The 16,797-nt window shown below is 39.9% G+C and overlaps 1 protein-coding gene across 1 annotated transcript in view; it reads left to right on the top strand.

Moving 5' to 3' along the window:
- The window catches only part of prkd3 (protein kinase D3), a 37,745-nt gene that overhangs the window by 14,224 nt on the left and 6,724 nt on the right, over positions 1–16,797 (top strand). Inside the window, exons 3-14 of the mRNA XM_079262585.1 lie at positions 3,331–3,469; positions 8,695–8,826; positions 9,402–9,559; positions 10,323–10,518; positions 10,614–10,691; positions 10,995–11,178; positions 11,610–11,733; positions 11,985–12,062; positions 14,810–15,086; positions 15,965–16,017; positions 16,446–16,518; positions 16,680–16,786. Coding sequence (XP_079118711.1) covers positions 3,331–3,469; positions 8,695–8,826; positions 9,402–9,559; positions 10,323–10,518; positions 10,614–10,691; positions 10,995–11,178; positions 11,610–11,733; positions 11,985–12,062; positions 14,810–15,086; positions 15,965–16,017; positions 16,446–16,518; positions 16,680–16,786 — 1,599 coding nt within the window. The remainder of the gene's footprint in view (positions 1–3,330; positions 3,470–8,694; positions 8,827–9,401; positions 9,560–10,322; positions 10,519–10,613; positions 10,692–10,994; positions 11,179–11,609; positions 11,734–11,984; positions 12,063–14,809; positions 15,087–15,964; positions 16,018–16,445; positions 16,519–16,679; positions 16,787–16,797) is intronic.

Below are 16,797 nucleotides of genomic sequence, written 5' to 3'. Positions count from 1 at the left end.
AATGTAAGATAAAATGTACATAGTTTTGCTATCATAATATTTTTCTTATTTACTATCTTGCACCATATGATGCAGCTGAGAGAGCTAGCAGAGTGGTTCAAATTACTATCCCTAAATAAGCTATCTCAAGACTTTTTGTCTTCCTGTAAAAATCGCATCATATTTTAAATGTTTTCCACCCCCCTCGTTGGCCTTGCTGTCTCTCCTGCCCCTCACTCTTTTTTTCCTTTAACAGGATTTAGCATATCAATGGCAGATTAGTTCATATAACAAAAGCTTACTACTGCAAAGCTTCTTTCCACTCGTCTTTCCAGCCTGACTTGTAGACCTCACACACAGCTTGTCAGTACCCTGGTCTTTGGTGTGTGTGTGTGTGTGTGTGTGGTCGCGGCTGCTTGACTGAATGGATTTTCACTTAAAGATGACAAAAGGCATGCTTATCACTATGGGCTTGAGAGATGTATTCAGCAGCATGTGGGGATGATAGAATAGGTATAGGTTCATTTTCACATTCCAGGAAGAGAAATGTGTTTTGGAATCTGCTCTATACATGCATGCCCCCACAGGTTAGTCATTAGTTATCACTTTGAACAGCAAACTCTTAAAATTGTGTGCTAAACCCCTACATGTCTATTGTTCTCCCATGTCTGCCTTCCTCTTGCTTTAACAGAGCATGGAAAAACATTATGTCCTCTTCCCTTGTAGCCATTCTCTTGGCTGCAGATGCTCCTGCTCTGGACTTGCACATTTTCTGTACTGTGGAAAGAGCTAAACTAGGAGCCAAGATGAGATTATCTGAACTGAATAGAGATATGCATTAACTTCAGTTTTTGTCAACTTAAGAGGAGGAAAGCCTGACCATAACATTTGTAGTCAGCTCAGGAAGGATGCCATCCACCCCACACCCCTCTACAGTGGTGATGTCATATGCCACATGCATTAATCACAGCAAAGCGTGATAGGACGTTAATGTGTCAGAAAAAAGGACGAATTGAAAAGATTCTACGACACAGCAGCTCATGCCTTCCTGTAGTGTTTCAGTGTACTTGTAAACTTCACATGCTTGTTATAGTTTCAGTTCAGTTTAAATCCTCTAAGTGTTTTTGAAGAATCAAAACCATTATCAGTCAAACTAAAATATTCATAAAGCTAACGGAAAGTGATGATGAAATTGTTTGTCAGAGTTGGGTACATTTGATTGGAATCTAAAATTTTCCCAGTTGCAACAGTCTTGTGTAATGGGATCTGGCACTGGGATATCAATGGTCCAGTGAGTTGCGGGCAGGTTATCTTGCAGATACATAGTCTGACTGAGGTTTGAAGAGTTTGAAGGACAGGTCAACACTTTGTGCTCTTTGTTGAAGGGCCTCTCACTATTACTAACAACAATCATATAATTGTCATTAGCTGAGATAGTCATGGTCAGGTCACAGTGATCTTAACCTATTTGTCTGGTAAAAGCTGTACCCTTGTCCTCTGCTGTAGACAACACTTGAGGATAGAAGTCAAGCTGGTGTATTTTACTTTTTGTTCTTCTAATCATTTCCAATAATGAGTAAGTAATGATAAGTTTTGTGTGTTAACTTATTAAGAGTTTGCCCAGGGCCTGATTTATTTATTTATTTTTATTTATTTAAAAGTGTTTTAACTGCATTACTTGTTTCAGCTGTTTTAAGCAGCACTTTTTTTTCTTAAACACTTGTCAAGCTCTGTATTGTACAAGCATTTTATCTGAACCAAAGATTCTGACAAGCAATTGCATTAACATGCCATGTTGTTTTCCTTGGCTTGAACCCATTGCACTTCATCAGTTCTCTTTGCCATATAAGAAGTAATGTTTATAATGTGATGATGGAATTTTCTACTTTCTCGTGGGAGACGATTAAAGAAAAAGCTTTGTAAATTTTATAAATAATATCTTTATTGTTTGGTGTTTTATCTTTGTGAATTTGTTACCATAACTCTGCAGATGTGTACATGTTTCCTAAGCTATCAATGTGTTGTGGTGTTTCTGTTTCTTGGCACTTATGGGCCTCCAGGTGTCTTATGTGTCCTATGCCCAGACACCACACCAGCCCATGGTGCTCCCAGGCCATAGTGGTATTGTTCTGGTGGGCCCATTGTGCATGACCCTGGTTCAAGGGGAAACAGGTGGTGGATCCTGCTATACCAGGCTGTCTGGCATCAAGACTAGGCTCATGTCATAGTGTAAAAATGTAGTTTATCATTTTGATACAAACTGTGCAGGTCAGCTTTGAACATCTATCCCGTGTTGATAGACTTTTTCCGTGCTATCAGGTGTGTAAACATGTTGTTCTCTGAAGGAGACATTGTGCAAGCACAATTTTCCTTTGAGGTTTGAAAAATATGAATGAATAGAGGAGATTGGTGCCAAACATACATTCCAACTGCAGAATCACTAAACCACATCAGTGTGCAAGCTTGTCCATTTGCATGTGCTCAATGAAAATATGTATTTGATCACATTGTTTAATTAATATCCTCTTGTGATGAATATGAAACCTCTGAGAGGTTACATACTGCCCTCTGTGCAGGAAGTGACTTAGTTTTGATTGGAGCTACACTTCCTGTGCGCTGAATCTCATCTCCTCTCAGATTGTTTACCTCCTGCTTCTCCCAGTGTCTTTCTCCCACCCTCATCACTGGCTTTTCCTTTATATTATTTGACTTTACACTGGTTATTGACCAGATTGTTGAAGTTAGCTGCTACCAGGGCCTGAACAGTGGCAGTGTCTGCTGGCCACATGGCGTTGTAACACACAGACTTGTCTTTGTGTAAGATAAAAGTTAGACTTCACAAAGCTTAAAGACTTGCTCCATAAAGAAAAAAAAAAGCAGCGCACATAGGCTTTTAATTGAGATAAATGTGAGCACTTTTTGATTGCAAAGAAAATGGGGCTCACTCTTCACTGAGGGGCATTTGAAGTTGTATTTCCTCCTACCTTATGTTAGATTCCACTAAAATGAGGAAAAGAGGCCTGAGCAGTGGCTCATTTCCTGAGTCATTGGGTTCAGGCTACTCCAGTTGCCTTACCAGTGGCAACATAAGCCACTGGAAATGATGTAATATGTGGATGTGCAGTTTAGCTACCGTTTTTACTATAGAACAGGTTGTAAATCAGAATCAGCTTAACAAGAGTGGTCTGTATCTTGTTTTACTTCCTGTGTTAAATGTCCACACACCACAGTGTTGTAAGTAAAGGTCAGGAATTTCTGTTGGGACATATGAACGTATAATATCCTTGCCATTAATATCAGGTGTAACATTTTACAAGCCTTTTCACTCATTGTTTCTTCACTTCCTTTCAGTTTCCAGAGTGTGGCTTCTTTGGCATGTACGACAAGATCCTGCTGTTTCGGCACAACCTAAATGATGAGAACATCCTGCAGAGGCTGACGTCAGTAGACGATATCCATGAAGGGGACCTCATTGAGGTGGTGCTTTCTGGTGGGTATGCAGAGGAACTATTTACTGATGCTTAAACCATGGTACACACTCTTTTACAAGCTTCTCACGGTGTGTTCAGACCAAACGTGTTTTGAGCATTTTTGACGCTCAAAACGGTGAACGCTTGACGCTGGTCACTAAACTGCCACTCTTGTGTCCGACGCCCAAAATGGTCGTGACGCTCCTGCCGTATTTGCCACTTGTCTGGAGCGAGCGGCAAACGCGGCGGAAAAGAAAGGGGGAAAGGCGGAGCTTTCCTTCCGGTCAGTCTGAATGATGGCGTTGCAGTAGAGAGATGGCATGGTTTTATTTAAAGGGGTGCTATTATGGTATTTTGAGTTTTCTGAGCTTTCTACAGTGTTACAGTGTTGAATCCTCATCAGACATGTGAACGGCACTGTTTTTTATCACCTAAACGCATGTTTGAGCTCCAGCACTCTCTCCGTTCGGTTTCCATGGCGACGAAAAACGCGTCGTTTTAGAGAGTATTTTCTACTTTGAAATCCTTGTGACGTCCCGGGGGATAAGGTTCGGTGATTGGTTACCTTCTACTGGTTAACAAGGGCATGTACAAATACATCAGGCAGGTGGAAAATGTGGGATAAAGTTATTTCCAACGATGGCTGGTGAGTTTACCAAAGAGAGACATCCTGCTGCATTCGTTGCTGTGGGTTGCTGTTTTCCACTTCGTTTTCAGGGTCTGATTCAGGTTCCAACATGTAGGGCTGTATGCTATGTGTTGACATTGTATTTTTTTTAAATTTTTTATTGAGTTTATATTAGCCTAATCTTTCTGTTTATGAGATGTTACAATAACGCGAAAGCAGTTGCAGTGCGCGCTCCCGATGTAGTGCAGTGGCAGCTGACCAATCAGTGGCAACTTATATCTGGCGGGAGGCGGGGCTTAATGCGGAAGAGTCTCAATCCACTCGTTTTGCCCACAGGCTGATCTGACAGCCTACGGAGAGGGTCAGTCTGAAGTAAATAAAGTGATTTGTGACAATAACTCGATCAATCCCAGCCCTTCTGGTCTCAGAAATAATAATAAATTAGCCTGAAATACACATAATAGTTCCACTTTAATAAATAAAACTGGAGAACGTCGTCATAGGGCAGTGATAGTCACTGTTAATGCAACAAGAGCTGCACTCAGCAGAGTGCCGCCACCCCCCCCAAAAAAAAGCATTGCTAGGCAACGTATCCTGCTATGTTGCCAAATCAGTAACATTCAGCTTTTTAGCAAGGAATGGTTATCCTAAATATTGCACGGAGTAATGGCATTCTTATGCAACAGTATATGGTGAACATACAATAATGCCCAAGAATGTGGGTGTTTCTTTTTCAATATATATATATATATATATGGAGCTACAGACGGAGCAGCTCTTTGGTGGAGTTCAGTGCTGCTGAAATCAGCCAAAACTGGCAACTCTGACAGGGTCAGTTAAGCAGCCTGCAGCTCTTGTTTGTGGAGAGAACTGCACCGTTGAGGATCATTATGACTTGTTTAGATAGCATTTTCAGAAAGCCAGTGGCTGCTTCACGAGCCGCAAATGAGCTGCATGTGATGAGGAACACAGTCGTAGGGCATCTCAGCCCCGTTTCTGGGTTCACCACAGAAATCCTCCAGGAGCTGCGAGCTGATCGCTCTGATTGGTTGACGCCCCGTGTCAAGCGGCCAAAGTTCAGATTTTCCATCTCTGGCTTTTGACACGTGTTCCACGCGGAACGCCGACGCTCCAAACGCTCAAAACACGACGCGAGAAAGCTCGACGCCCCCTTGCCGCGCCTCCACATAGACTTTACATGGAAACTTGACGCTCAAAACACGTTTGGTCTGAACACGCCGTCAGATGACTTCACACCTTTTAACTTATTCTTAACAAATATTAATATACAGGCTGAACTTTTAATCATGCTCTGTGATGGACCGGTCTGCTTCTCAGCCAGTGATTGCTGAGATAGGCGCCAGCTTCCCCACAACCCTTAATTAGAATAAGTGGTTAAGAAAATTAATGAACTTTTAACAATTTATATTATAACAATTCACAATTTATACACAAACCGAGAATAATTTTAGCTTAATTTTTTTTTAAAAGTGTCACAGTAGTTTATGTTTAATTCTGTGACTAAACTGAACAATATGAATATTGATCTATTTAAGGAAAGCTGTGTGGAAAACTGTATTATATCAAAACACCAAAATTTTGATAAATATTAGGATAGCTATGAAACAGAGTTGAGATAATTATTCACATTTACAGTGTTCACTCAACTAAAACAAGCAGTTCCAGTGCTTTTAATATCTAAGTTGTAAAGCGTCTGCTGGGAACACTTTTGGTTCAGTGTGCTTCACTCTAAACAGACCTAAGGTCATGCTTCTTCAGACTTCCAAAACAGGAGCAAAATTATGCTAAATTTCTCTGAATAGTATAAACCAAATGTTTTACTGTCCAAACAATAGTCTAGAGCTGATACACTAGATAGAAATTCTTTTACTTTTCTTTTTTTTTTTTTTTTTTGCAGTCATAGTTTATCCCTTCCAGTAAAACATTTTACTGATCTTTGTTGAAGAACTTTGCAGCACTAACTAAAACTTCAGGGAAAAAATGGTCTTGAGCAATTTAATACCATCAGGTGAAAGACTCGAGGTCAAACTGCTCAGCATTATTCTCTCCCACTCTTATATGACAGTAAATATTTGTTTTGTTGTAATTCTTCCTCATCACCTTGTCCATCTTTGCAGCAACGATGCAGGTGTCTGGTTTTTTAAAGTCGCTGTTATGTATTTATTTTTTTCGATTCCCTCTGATGAATTGGCTTCCCTTTGCTTTTCTGCGAACAACAAATGGCTCAGAGTTTCTGAGTTGCTCTAATCTGTTCTCCTGCTCCATCTGTCTCAAGTGGGAAACACCTGATACCACCTGTGCTGAATATCCTCCCCTCTCTCTTGGGTTGGGAGCATTGTTTGCAGGGATTTACAGCGAATGATGATATATGTTCAGGATCTGAAGATACTTCAGGCATCAGGGCGGAAGAATGTAGACTGGAGAACTTCCTTCTTTTTGTTACTCGATGTCTGTGTTTGTCTAGCGTGCTTTTTGTTTTGGTCATTGCAGCCCTTTCCCCCCCCCCCCCCCTCTTTTTTTTCTCTTTTCAATCCTTCCTATCTCATCAAAGTTCATCTGCAGAAGTAAATTCCAACAATGGTGCCAGCTAGATGATTCATGATCTACCTGATGAAGTCTGCTATCTCAGTTTTGCGCCATATGCAGCTTGCATGTCAGCAACTTGATTTTTTGGGAAACAAAAAGTTGAAATATTGACATTCCCAGGTCTTTAATTTGCTTCCGAGAAAATATGAACTTTTTTTTCTGCCCCACAATTTGTCTGCTGTCATCTTGTGTTCATTTGCTCTAAACCAGTGTGTTGTTGAATTCCATGGCTGTGGGAGAGAGATGATCTGAATATCTTCCTCTCTGCAAGAAGGAGGCAAAAGTGGCTTTTTCTTGGCTGTGAGCTCAAAGAAAATAGCTTGTTTTTGCTGCAGTAAGTGATTGTAGTAGACCCATGGAGTGTAAACAGACTCTGATGTACGGGGCAGCTCTGGACACTGTGAACACAGCACAGGCCATTTTGGCCCATGAAGGTTTGAGGTTTGGCCTGACCGATTGTCCTTTTGTTCTGTTGTTCACTCCTCTTTAATTCCCACCCACTTTCACAAACCTCTTATTCACCCCACTGGCAGTGCTGAAGCTGTATTTTATAATACCTTCTGTTTGTCATAAAAGCTGCAAACTTATTTTAGTCAAATGGAAAGTTTTGACCTCCAAATTGAAACTCAGTTCTTTGTAAGAGTCAGAAGAGTTCATTCATTCTAGGGCCAAATGTTGGTAAAAACAACATGTCAACTTTATATTTGGTGTTGTTTGATGCTAATTAGCGAGAAGAGCATTATGTAACAATGCAACTGCTAAGAAATGGCCAGTTGTTTGGCAGACATGTGTGAAATGGCTCATGAATGCCGCCTTTCATGTGTCTGTGGCAGGGAGCTATGTTCTCGTCATGACATGTGACCTGCCACAGTTCTTTCTTTTCTCTTAAATCAAACCCAAACTGTGATCATCACCCCACAAGCCATCTCAGTTCCTTGAAATTGAGAAAAAAAATTTGTCCCGAGTCAGCTCAGATGATCTTTGGTATTAATGGTACTGTATATAATAATCAGTGAAGAATTCTGTTAATGGGGTTCAAGGCTTTAACAAAATTAAACAACCTCATTTACGTTTGTTTACTTATTTATTTTTATCTTGATATTTACTCAGGATCCATTCTCCCAGTAGAAAAAAACTTGCTACGTAAAATCAGATTTCTTTATATTTAAATTTTTTTTTTTAAAGAAAATGTTATTCAGCTCTAAATCTCATCACAGAAACAGCCGGCTATGTCTTCTCTTCTCAGGGAGAAGTGTCTGATTGAATATCTTTAAGAGTCAACCCAAACTATATGGCATTGCCTTTGCCACCAAACAGGTTTCATTGCTTAACTCCAGTGTAAAGATTAACCACTCCCTTGTTGGTGACTGTGGACACATAAATGATTGCATGGAAACAGCAACAAACACAGAGAAAAGAGAAGCTTCAGTCACATGCACACAAGATTGGCAGACTCCATCTCCATTTCTTACTCATCTTCACATCTATGATGACTCACAGCTATGATAAACCAACACTTGCATCCAACAATGAGGTCAGAGCGAGTTGTTTGACAGAGGATGCTGGAGAGATGAGGGTGCAGAAAGGGAGACATGTTCTGAGCTGTGCTGACTTTGATATTATCATGATCATGATAGTATCTTTACTCTGATAAAATAGGATTGTTTTTCATTTATTTGGCATCTTATTGGCGTGTCCTGTCTTTTGACAGAGGGAATGAATACCTTGAGGTTGTGTCATTGCAGATGTGACGCCCTCTACTGCAGTCATGAGGATATAGCAGCTGTTTTTGCAGAGAGGAACCTAATTGCTCTTTGAAGCTGACCAATATTTTTGTGCAGTGTTATTATGACATTAAAACTGTATGAAAATAAACTCTTAGAATCTTTTTTTTTTTTTTTTTAATTTAATTTTTTTGTCATTCTGCGTTATTATATTTTTTATTTTGCTGTTTTGTACACATATTTCACTTATCCATTTATGTATAGTTCTTTTTTGTTTTGTCTTTAGCTCAAGCCACAGTTGAGGACTTCCAGATCCGACCCCATGCCCTCTACGTTCACTCCTATAAGGCTCCCACCTTCTGCGACTACTGCGGCGAGATGCTGTGGGGACTCGTCCGGCAGGGGCTCAAATGTGAAGGTTAGAGACACACAAGCTGCCATGTTTATGTAAATCTTTTGACCTCTAAAAATGCTTTCTTTTTTTTTCTCTTTTTTTTCTCTTACTATAGTGCAACCACGTTTTAAAAAGGATAAGAATTTAAAAAAAAAAAGGGTTATTAAAAAACCAGCATCATTCTGACATTATTCTAGCTCACACTCAGATGAATAAACACAGCACATTACTGACCTTGAAAATGTGTCGGGGCAATACAAGCAAACAAAAATGATTTGGTCTGGGAACTGTAGCCATTTAAATGCTTGACATTCAGATCCCAGTGGAGTTATGGCATGCAGGATTGCCTCAGTTTTTGTCACTATCAAATCAGATTTGAATGAAAATGTATTTTTCACACATTTAATTGCAATAGAAATCCTCACTGACAATTCATTAAGTTGATTAATTTACTTCTCACACTTGTGACTTTTTTTTTTTTTTTTTTTATCAGCGAGGCCATCTTGTGGCTGATTTGCTAAGTGTCTTCACCCTTCCATTATCTGGCACAGTTTTTCTAGTTTTTAAGACTGATGTGATCTATGTTTTCTCCTTTTAAGGATGTGGGCTGAACTACCATAAGCGTTGTGCCTTCAAGATCCCAAATAACTGCACTGGCGTGAGGAAAAGAAGGTTGTCAAATGTCTCGCTGCCAGGACCGTCTCTCTCCGTCCCACGACCTTTACCTGCTGAAAATGCAGTGGTCGTCCCAGATGAGGTGAGCTCTGACTGATGAAAATGTGACTAAAGTGGTTAAGTGCAAAAACTACAAACTATTTCAATGAACAGTGAGAAATTTTATGTTTTTAAAACCTCACTCAGGCATTAAAGTGGATGTAGGGAAAGGCATCTCTTTAATCAGACTGGATGTCAGGTGAATTTCCATGTGTGCAAAACCATCAGTCCACATGCATCTCACAAGCCTGTCTTCACTGTTAAATGTTTCTAAACTTATCAAATTTGGTCATTTTCCATGGTTGAATCTCCAGGGCCACGTTGTGGAATACCACAGATACAGAAAATTGAATTTAGCTATACTGAGCTCAGAGGAGAGCACCCAGTGAGTTCTTATGAAACAGTTTTTGCAAAAGCTCACACAGGAATCTTCCCCTCTTGTCTGAGTACATACGAAATGTCACGAGGAAATGCAATTATGCTAATGACATTAAAAGTCCATTGAAGTCCAAGTTTATGTATCTGCTTTTTGTTGGCAAAAAGATGAGGAAAGTGTCCTTCCAGTTACTGTCAGGAGCTTCCAGACTTCTTGATTTAAGCACAAAAAATGAGAACTAAATGCTCACATGTGGCAAAACACATCAAATTGAATAATACAACATAATATGTAAAATAATCATAATGCACTTTGACAGATTTAATTACCTCTTTTCCTGTTTTTAGTTAGTTTTTTTTTTTACTTTCATCTGAATGTGAATTGAAAGTCTCCCTAATTCCCCTCCGTCATTCACCTTTTCCAACCACAGCAACAGCGATCCCATCAGGAGGCAGGGAAGCGTATCTTGTCTTGGAGTGGAAGGCCTATCTGGATGGATAAGATGGAAAAGACACGGGTTAAAGTGCCACACACCTTCGCTATTCACACCTATACCCGGCCCACAATCTGCCAGTATTGCAAGCGTCTGCTCAAAGGTCTCTTTCGCCAAGGCATGCAGTGCAAAGGTAAAAAATATAGTCAACATTTTTATCCAAAGGCATATTTTTTGGTTTATTTATGAAAAAATGGGCAACAATTCACCATAACTATCATATATCAGATTGCAGATTTAATTGCCATAAGCGGTGTGCTTCAAAGGTACCAAGAGACTGTTTAGGAGAGGTGGATTTTAATGGAGGTAAGTTCCTGTGAATTTAGTACATTTGTGCATAAACAGTTTTTTTTTAAAGTTGTGAAACAAATAAATACAAAACTGTCAAATTTAGTTGTTTATTTATGTTGTAAATTGACCCTGCATTGCACTGTGATTGGGAAAAGTACTCGAACCACAAATAATTAGCATTACTTTTGTAATAATAAGACAAGAATGATGTTTAGGTTTTAGTAATGTAGAAATGTTGAACATTTTCAATTACTAACTTTATATCATAAATGACTGAAATTTACTATTTCATATCATGCATCTGACATAATTGTGTAGAGCCAGCGAGCCCGGGGCCAGACTCTGACACAACCATGGATACGATGGAGGTAGACAGCAGTGACTTGGATGGTGGCAGAGGACTGGATGATCCAGAGGAGCCGTCCACCCCAGATGGGATGTTTTCCATGGATTCCCCTTTCATTGACAGAGAGAAAGATGAAGAGCCCATTAAGACTATTAGGTATGAAGACGTGATTTAATGGAATTAAAGGCTGTCCACTTTGAAATCTATCATTTCAACCAGTGTGGCTGTCCCTATTGATGCTAACCAGCTAGGTCTATTTCCGTGTATAATGCTAAAGGTATCACTTTGTGTTCTGGATTTAGGTAAAAAAAAAAAGAAAAACCAGACACAATAAATTAGTAAAGTGGAAGTTAAATGAACCTATAAAAGACCCAATTCATGAAGAAATGATCAGATAAGTCCAATTTTTAATATGAAGTCTTTGTTTGTCCCTTTAACAAAAAAAAAATCAAACAGTATCAACATTTTTAGGAATGATTACTATTAATTACATTGTTTTCTTGTGTGTTAAGATGTAATAAGTTCGTATTGAATTAAAACGAGCTTGAAAAGATTTGTGGTTTTACGTTCGGTTTTCCTGTGTTTAGCCCATCTACCAGCAGCAACATCCCTCTGATGCGGGTGGTCCAGTCCATCAAACACACCAAGAGGCGGAGCTCCACTGTGGTGAAGGAGGGCTGGATGGTTCATTATACAAGCAGGGACAACCTGGTAAGACTGATAACCCAAATGCCCAACAGAGGAGCCCAGTCTGAAATGGCTGCTCTTTGGCAAAACCCCTTCTCACAAGCTGTTTTCATGTTTTGAAATTCAGCACAGAAGGTATTTTCCTTGTGAAATAAAACCTTTAATACAGATAGAGGGTGAATGCTAGACTAACTTTGTCGTCTCCCCCCCCCCCCCCCCCCCCCCCCCTTTTTTTTTTTTTTTTTTTTTTTTTTTTTTTTTTTTTTTGGCAATAGAGGAAGAGACATTACTGGAGACTGGACAGCAAGAGTCTAAGTCTCTTCCAGAATGACACCGGAGCCAAGTTCTACAAAGTAAGCTTAAAGGGATCATCTCTGCCTTGTTCTTGGAAAGACATGTCTTGCCCTTTACATCAAACGGATCATCGCATTCATTATAATGTCAGAAAATGTTTCCTCCTTGCTGAACTTAATTTAGAGATGATCTGTTTGTAAAGTCATCATGGTAGCTTTAGAGAAGTGAAACCACAGTACCGCTATGTGATAACAGAACAGTAACACCGCTGGAGTCATATACTTTATGAGGCATTATCTTTTCACATTCATGAGTGAATATGTTACACATGTAAACAAAGCTAGCGGTAACCATGTGACTCAGCTTAAGAGTAGCCATGTTTCAGCTGTAAAGTATAGTAAAGTCAGTTCAGCTCTATGAAAATTCCCCTGTGGTTTTTTACTCTTTAGCTTGGTGTCACCCCTGCATGAAGGGAAAGGGTCACATAAGTAGCAGTTTCTATGTCTTAGTTTTTGTTAGTAATGCAACAGATGGGACATTTGAAGGGGATTTGAAGGGAAAGTCAAGATTCTGAGTATTTGGGTTTGCAGTTATACAAAAAGGGGTACACGGCCTTTCTTATTCTAGTGAACAGCTGAATTTGACTAACCAGACTGTGAGATTTTTAGTTTTAATCCTTTTTTTAAATCCCGGAGTCATTTCCAAGTGAGTGGGGGTGTTGAATGAAATGCTGTAATTTTGACGTGTAAAATCAGTAGGGAAGAGCGTGTGACACTTCTCTCTCAGTGGCAGCACTGTAGCCAGTCATTACACAGCCACAGGGGCTTAATTACACACTGAGGCCAGAGGGAGGGGGCTACAGCCTGCAAAGGTAAAGGCTTCCACATGTGTGTTGGTGCGTGCGTGTGTGTGTAAGGTGATGTTGGTTGTAATCATTCTATTGTTCATTTAACTTTGTGTGACATTGACACCTCTGAGTTGTGGTCAGAGGTATGTAGCTGTGGGATGGTGTGTATGTCGCCAGGTTTTTAGTTAATCTGTCAAGTTGAATGCCTGTCAGACAGGTGGTTATTTACACAGCTTAGGTAGATTCCTGCCTTCGTCTGTTTCTTTTAAAGCTGACTGAAACAAGCATAAAGAAAACTGCATTCACTCTCGTTTCTCTCACAATTATTCTGTCACACCCTGTATCCTCTGCCACAAAAACCTTCGCGGAGGAAACCTCAGAGAGCACAGACTCCTCAGGGTGTGTTTACAGGCAACTTTATGTGGTTCTTTATTATCAAAATGGCTCTCATCTACATTTTAAACCTCCAGGAGGCAAATAGGAAGGTATTGCAGCTGGAAATCCTCTTTTTTTTTCAGGTTGGTCATTGTTCTACATCTGTTCACTAAGGATATAAAATACACGTCTGAGGTTAAAATGAGATGTTTTTGCTTACATAAAGTAGAAAACGGTTCTTTCTGGGGTCTAATTTCTGAAGCCACTGATTCTCCATAAGCTCAGTCAGTATCCACAAAACCTTCTGTCTTGGACATTATCCTTTCATTTCTCTGAAGTTTCTTGCCTGCTGCTCATCAGTGTGTGGCTACCGTCCTCCCCTCTCCTCTTTTCTTTATACCTCCAATCTGAGTAGTGGTGGTCGTGTGGCGGCTTGCTTGCCAGGTATGGCAGCCATTTTCGCCATTTGGAAGCCATAACGGCTCCTCGTTTGAAGATGAGACCCCTGTACTTGTGGCTTTCTCTGAAGAAGCTTTTATGGGGTGAGGGGACTTCTCTCTGTCTCAGTGCTGTCAAACTGAAACATAGCACCCTCACACACCCACTCACACACAACCCTGTGGGGGGAAACGGTAGTTGCCTTGTCTTTCGTCTCAGCGGCTGGTGGTAGCGCCAGCGGCTCGTGCTCAGATGGGGCCTCTTACTGGCCCTGCCTTGTAATCAGGCAACCAGAGCACTTCGGCCGCCGCAGAGCCAGCTCACGTGACCCAGTCCCGCTAACCACAAGCACTTCATCTGATACTCTGCGGTGAGCCACGCGGAGAGGACAGCGTGCGCCTCTGAGCCCCTTATTGGCTGGAAATTTTCTGTGTTTTTTGTTTTTGACCCAGCCTCCTCTCTTTGATTTGATAGCGAGTTTAAAAGGGGAAGGGGAAACTTTTAAAGTGTGCCACAGCTGCGCTTTCTATTTGTGCTCATAAGAGAGAGAAGAGGGAAGCAGAGAGTTAGCGCTGGGGACCAAAGACAGTGGAGACTTGTGAGTGTGATTACCTGCATCAGAATTGTTTATTTGTTGTGGATCATCTTGTTATGTTGTTATAAGGCTGCATACTTTGTTTTCCAGATCTGATAAGATTTTCTGTTTTAGATCTCATAAATTAGCCAATAACTGTGAAAGAACATAACACATCTGTGGTAATATGTTTATATTTTTAAGGCTAAACATATAAACACGATTTAATTATTTTTTTAATTTATTTTTATCATTTCTTTTACTTTCAGTCCACTGTCTGTAAGATTTTATTAATTTATTATTTAACTATGTGCGTATTTTATTAGGAAGCAAATATAAAATGTATGTGGAAATTTGCATTGGCATGTATCTGTGGTCTCTCCTGATATTGGAGTCTCACTTCTTTCTATTTTTCATTTTGCGGAAAACTGTTAACGTCTCAGTGTTCTGGTTGAATTAAATATTAAAAGAAAATAACTTTTAATCCTTCATTTTTGTTTTAATAGTGTAACCTTTGCAGCTTTTCCTCTTTAATCTTTTTTTCACTTGTTCTTCCACACTTGCTCCCACAGGAAATCCCTCTTTCTGAGATCCTCCAGGTAGAACCGTGTAGAGACTTCAGTAATTTGGCGCAGGGAGGCAATCCTCACTGCTTTGAGATCATCACAGCCACCATGGTCTACTATGTAGGGGAGAACAACAGCAGTCACTACCATAGCCCTGCTCTGGCTGCCTCTGGAGTTGGCATGGAGGTGGCCCAAGGCTGGGAGAAGGCCATCAGACAGGCCCTGATGCCTGTCACCCCTCAGCCTAGTGTGGCCACTGCTGTTGGTCAGGGCAAAGATCACAGTAAGTTCAGTTTCTTCCATCTTTTCTAAATAGCTTTGACTACTGATGCATTCCTGTGTGAAATTGGGGGCTTGAATTAAGAATATTGTGGGTACAGTGCATTGTGGATCATATGTAACTTTGTGTTTTATCTAAGGGTGGGCCTTTAGTTTAAAAAAGTAACTAGTCACAAATTTACCAACTTTCTCTTGCGTTATTGGAGAGTGAAATCACATATCTGTTACTCTGAGCCCCGGGTACTGCACAAGCCCCTCCCATGTCCAAAACCACTCACAAAAGCCTTGGTCCTCACGCAGCATCCAGCTGCAAGCTGCAGTCAGAGCAGGAGACGATAACCTCTGCTCCATGACCAGAGTACTGGACGCATTAATATCGCTCCAATTGTGGACTTGATTCATTTAACTCAAATCCTTTGAGTTAATTTATTATAAGTTGACAAATTCATGGAATAATTGATGTAATTCATTTTTTTAAGTTGAGATCAAAGCATGCCTATCCAGATTAAAATGAAGTTCATGTTACGTACTAATTTTCTTCTGGCTTTTATTGCAGACTATCCCTCCAACTAGATTGCAGTATTAGCTTTCATCACTGTCTAAATTCCCAGTTCTGAAATTCACTGCATGCTTACACTATTCAGTCACACACAACTCTCCAGATCAATTTTATAGCCAAACTATTGTCTCATAAAATGCTTCATTATGCGAGGATGTGACTTATTGCATGCAGCTGCGACAAAACTAAAACTTGTGAAGAAAAAAAGAAACACTAGTATGCAAGCAATGCCGCTCTTACTACAATTTTTAATCATTATTGCATGGATAAAGTCAAGTGTTTCAGCTATTGAATGTAGAAACATCATGTGTTTTCCCTTCCAGAAGAGCTGTCCATTAGCATATCTGTGTCCAACTGCCAGATCCAGGAGAATGTGGTGAGTGGGGCTTCTTTTTCTTTTTCTTTTTCTTTTTGACAAGCTATTGCACAACTTCCCAGCACAGCTTGCAAATTCATGCATTTATGTGCTATTAACATAGCTGTTGTGGTAAGAGTAGAAAGTGTATCTTACAGTTGCTTTTATTAAAACATCTAATTGAAGCTTTTATGCTGCACAAATAGGGAAGCAGACGTTTTATTTCCCCCCATTTTTTTTTCTTTTGAGCTAAGGACTTTTTGACTCAGTTCAACTGCTGCACTGGGTGAAAGTTAAATATTTGGCAATACCCAAAACATTTTGGAAAAGAAGCAATTTTGCCAAACCATATATGATGTAATTGGCAGTTTCAGCGTGGAAAGTTAACTTGAATGTTTCTACAAGTAAAAAACAGTCATTAAATAACAATCCAAATTCTATCTATGCAGGATATTGCATCTGTGTACCAAATATTCTCTGATGAAGTGCTGGGGTCAGGCCAGTTTGGCATTGTGTATGGAGGTATCGTTCTCCTTTTATTAAACTTTTTTATTCAAAATTTAAAAAAAAAAAAAAAAAAAAAAAAAAAAAAAATATATATATATATATATCTTTCAATTGTATTAAATTTCATTATTTTGGACGATTTGGCTGATTTTCTGTGTAAATCTGTCATTCTTAAGGCAAACACAGAAAGAGTGGCAGAGACGTGGCCATCAAGGTTATAGACAAGATGAGATTTCCTACCAAGCAGGAGAGCCAGCTAAGGAATGAGGTGGCTATTTTACAGGTAATGACAGA

The sequence above is a fragment of the Telmatherina bonti genome (assembly GCF_933228915.1).
Source record: "Telmatherina bonti genome assembly, chromosome: 22".
NCBI classification, from domain to species: Eukaryota; Metazoa; Chordata; class Actinopteri; order Atheriniformes; family Telmatherinidae; genus Telmatherina; species Telmatherina bonti.
Note: the sequence above shows the minus strand (reverse complement) of the source record. Positions and strands in the feature narration are given on the sequence as shown.